General features: G+C 55.7%; 1 protein-coding gene across 1 annotated transcript; it reads left to right on the top strand.

The window, feature by feature from the left end:
* The first annotated feature begins 783 nt into the window (after positions 1–783).
* Positions 784–3,840, top strand: EGR1 (early growth response 1). The gene is made up of 2 exons (XM_042016075.1): positions 784–1,214; positions 1,519–3,840. The coding sequence occupies exons 1-2, from the start codon at positions 980–982 to the stop codon at positions 2,820–2,822; spliced, it is 1,539 nt and encodes a 512-aa protein (XP_041872009.1). The 5' UTR covers positions 784–979; the 3' UTR covers positions 2,823–3,840.
* The last annotated feature ends 204 nt before the right edge of the window (positions 3,841–4,044 follow it).

The raw sequence follows: 4,044 nt of genomic DNA, 5'->3' as shown, positions 1-4,044 counted from the left end.
TCCCCATTTCCGGGAGCGGGCAGCTCCTGCCTTGGGCACGCTGCCAGCACCCAGAAAACTCCTCCACATCGAGGCTGCCGAGGGCGCGGCGCCTCTGACCGTGAGCTGCCGGCGCTTGGCTCCTCCGCGGAGACGGAGGGGAGGCGAGTAGTGCGAGCTGAGCAAACGGGGTGGGGTCGAGGGGGAGCTCTGCCCGCAAAAACACGGCGGCGACCCCGGGGTCTGCCGGGCGCTCCCCGAGGCTCCTGTGCCACCTGCCCGAGCAGCAGCTCCGCTCTTCCACGGCCCAGGGCTTCCGCGCGCTCCTGCTGCCTGGGGGGGGGCGGGCGCGCGCGCGCCCGGCTGCAGCCTGGCTCTGCGCGCCCCCCCAACCCGGGGCCGGAATCGCCATATAAGGAGCGGGAAGCCTCCGCCGGAATCGAGACTTATAAGGTTGTTTCCTAATATGGAAAGTACGGCGGGGGCTTCCGGCGGGCTGGCCGGGGCCGGCGGGGGCCGGGGACCCCATCTCCCGGGACCGGCGATGCTGCGGCAGCGCTGCGGCGGCGCTGCCGGTGGCGGGGGTCAGATCTGCACCGGGCGTGGGGCCCTCAGCCCGTGGCGGGCGGGGCCCCCCGGCCCGGCTTTCCCCGGTGCCAGGCTCTGACGCCAGGAGGGGTCCTCCGGCCCGCATCCATATTAGGGCTTCCTGCTTTCCATATATGGCCATGTACGTCAGCGCTGGGGCGGGCTGCGGCCGTTGAGACTCGATATATAGGGGCGGTGCTGGGGCGGGCGGGGAGCCGAGCGCTTCCAGCGGGCAGAGCCGGGGGGAGCCCCGGGCGGGCGGGCGGGGAGCCGAGCGCTTTCAGCGGGCAGCGCCGGGGCGACAGCGGCGCAGGGCGCAGAGCAGGCGACGGCCGCCTCGCCGCAGCCGGCTTGTCCGCCGGGCCCGCGGCGGCAGCGCCATCACCCGTCAGAGTCGGAGCCCGGCGCTCTCATGGCCGCGGCCAAGGCAGAGATGCAGCTCCTGCCCCCGCTGCAGATCTCCGACCCCTTTGGCACCTTCCCGCACTCGCCCCCCGCCATGGACACTCACTATCCCAAGCTGGAGGAGATGATGCTGCTCAGCGGCGGGGGCCCGCAGTTCCTTGCCCCGCCCGGGGCACCCGAGAGTGCGGGCTTCGGCGCTGCCGGGGAGCCCGGAGAGCAGCACTTCGAGCACCTCGCGGCAGGTAAGCGCGCTGACATCGCCCAGGCGGGCGGGGAGTCCCGGTGTGCCGCGGGGGCAGCGACGCCTGCGGGAATTCCGCGCTGCAGCGTCGCATCTGTCCCGGCGGCCGCGCGGGGGGATTCTCCTGTGTGCGTCAGCGGCTCCGGACTAGCTGCGGCTGGAGACCTGCCAGCGACGCTGCACTATGTTACGCTCAATTAGTAATTAACCAGAATCTGGGGCTGCGCTGTGTGAGGGATGGCTCGCGAAGCACCGGCAGCGGCTGCAGTGGCTGCTGGTATTAATCGCTATTCCTCTCTTTGCAGACACTTTTCCCGAAATCTCCCTGAACAGCGAGAAAACCCTGCCAGAAACCAACTATCCCAACCAAACGACGCGACTGCCACCGATAACCTACACGGGGCGCTTCTCCTTAGAGCCGGCCCCCAACAGCAGCAACCCCTTATGGCCAGAGCCCCTCTTCAGCCTCGTCAGTGGGCTGGTGGGCATGGCTAATGCACCTCCCACCTCTACGCCTACTTCATCATCACCATCCTCCTCCTCCTCCTCGCAGAGCTCCCCTCTGAGCTGTTCTGTCCAAGCCAGCGAGAACAATCCAATTTATTCAGCTGCACCAACGTTTCCCAGTTCCAGCTCTGACATTTTCCCTGAATCCCAGACCCAGTCCTTCCCCAACCCCTCTGGAGCCCCCATCCAGTATCCACCTCCAGCTTATCCGACTGCTAAAACCAACTTTCAGGTGCCAATGATCCCGGATTACCTGTTCCCTCAGCAGCAGGGTGAGCTCAGTCTTGTTCCAGCTGATCAGAAGCCCTTCCCGGCCCTTGAGACCAGAGCACAGCAGCCTTCCCTCACACCACTGTCCACTATTAAGGCATTTGCTACTCAGACTGGCTCCCAAGAGTTGAAGACCCTCAACACTAATTATCAGTCCCAGCTGATCAAGCCCAGCAGGATGAGGAAATACCCAAACCGTCCCAGCAAGACCCCTCCTCATGAGCGACCCTATGCCTGCCCAGTGGAGTCCTGTGACCGGAGGTTTTCACGATCTGATGAGCTAACACGGCACATACGCATCCACACGGGACAGAAACCTTTCCAGTGCCGCATTTGCATGCGGAACTTCAGCAGGAGTGACCACCTGACTACGCACATCCGCACGCACACAGGGGAGAAGCCATTTGCCTGTGACATTTGTGGCAGAAAGTTTGCCAGAAGTGATGAGAGGAAGAGGCACACTAAAATCCACCTTAGGCAGAAGGACAAGAAAGCGGAAAAGGCAGCTCCAGTCTCAACTGCTTCCTCAATTCCTGCCTATTCATCCTCTGTGACTACATCCTACCCTTCCTCCATCGCCACCACTTACCCCTCCCCAGTGCGCACAGCATATTCTTCTCCTGCTCCCTCTTCCTATCCCTCCCCTGCACACACCACATTCCCATCCCCTTCTATAGCAACCACTTACCCCTCTGGCACTGCCACTTTTCAGACCCAAGTGGCCACTTCCTTCTCATCTCCAGGAGTCGCCAACAATTTCAGCTCACAGGTGACCTCAGCACTTTCAGACATGAATGCGGCCTTTTCTCCAAGGACAATTGAGATCTGCTGAGACTACCTTCTGGAACAGGAGAATTCACCTTTTCCATTGGTATTATCAGACATGGAGTCTCCAATTACTCCCACAACACCATACGTTGCAAGGCTATTTAGTTTAAATTTCAGCTGCCTGAAACAACCGCTGCTTAAGTTTTCCACCTCTGTTGAATGACTTAATTTGCATGGACTGTGGATATAAGTTCAATATAATTTTCCCCGTAAACAATAATCTTTTATTAGGATGAAAGGACTTTTGATTAAGTATTTAGCTGATGTAAATTGTACATGTGCCATGGTTTTGCTTTCCTTTAGGTACTATTAATGTGGAAAAAATCTTTGCATATTCATATTGTATAATTTGGAGTTTGCAGGGCCATATTTTGTAAATGTTAATTCTATTTCAGTGACAAAGCTATAATGCATTTCAAACTTCTTTGAGAACAGCACTTACTGTATTTGAGCATGTTGGAGTGATGCTATGTAAATATCACCTGATGAGACACTCACATGTGGCAGAAGTTTTGTTTTAAAAGTTAAAAGTCTTGGTGCCTTTTTGTGAAGCCTTGCTGACGTCATGCGTTTGTGTGAGTGGATGCTTTGCATCTTGCCTTAAAGTGGAAAGGATGTTACTCAAAGAATGTAAGGAAGAGCAGGGAATGGGTAGGGAGAGGAGAAAGAGAAAGGCCCAGGGGACGGAATGTAAGCAAAAAAACAAAAAAAAGCACCCATACCCTCCCCCCCCCAAAGTCTATTTTTGTTACAAACATGTAAATTTTTATATATATATATATATATATATATTCAGGAGTTGGAATGTTGTAGTTACCTACTGAGTAGGCAGCAATTTTTGTATGTTATGAACATGCGGTTCATTATTTTGTGGTTTATTTTTACTTCGTAATTGTGTTTGTTAAAATGAAAGTGACTGTTTGGCTTCTAAACACATTGAATGCGCTTTCCTGCCATTGGGACATTTGGTGTACAATACCCTTCAGAAAAAAATAAATAAAACATCAAATTGTGCAGACTTACAAATTTTCCTTGAACTTACTACTTAGGAAGACTGCACCACAGCAATCCCGACTCCTGCAGTTGCTTCAAAGCCACACGTACCGCTTGTCTCCTGGAAAAAAACACCTGTTTAAAGAAAGGAGAGGAGATCGCTCTCACATCCAGTTGCTTGCAAAAAGCATGGATGGTGTACACGTGTCCTTGCATCACGAGCTCTTTTGAAG

The sequence above is a fragment of the Corvus kubaryi genome, unplaced genomic scaffold, assembly GCF_017639235.1.
Source record: "Corvus kubaryi isolate FWS band 111438036 unplaced genomic scaffold, C.kubaryi_AGA036_p1.0 split3-37374, whole genome shotgun sequence".
NCBI classification, from domain to species: Eukaryota; Metazoa; Chordata; class Aves; order Passeriformes; family Corvidae; genus Corvus; species Corvus kubaryi.
Note: the sequence above shows the minus strand (reverse complement) of the source record. Positions and strands in the feature narration are given on the sequence as shown.

Bases quoted from the DNA above. Each gene is read 5' to 3' on its own strand.
- EGR1 (XM_042016075.1), top strand. From the start codon at position 980: ATGGCCGCGGCCAAGGCAGAGATGCAGCTCCTGCCCCCGCTGCAGATC. The intron at 1,215-1,518 runs GTAAGCGCGCTG...CTCTCTTTGCAG, and splicing joins CTTCGAGCACCTCGCGGCAG to ACACTTTTCCCGAAATCTCC.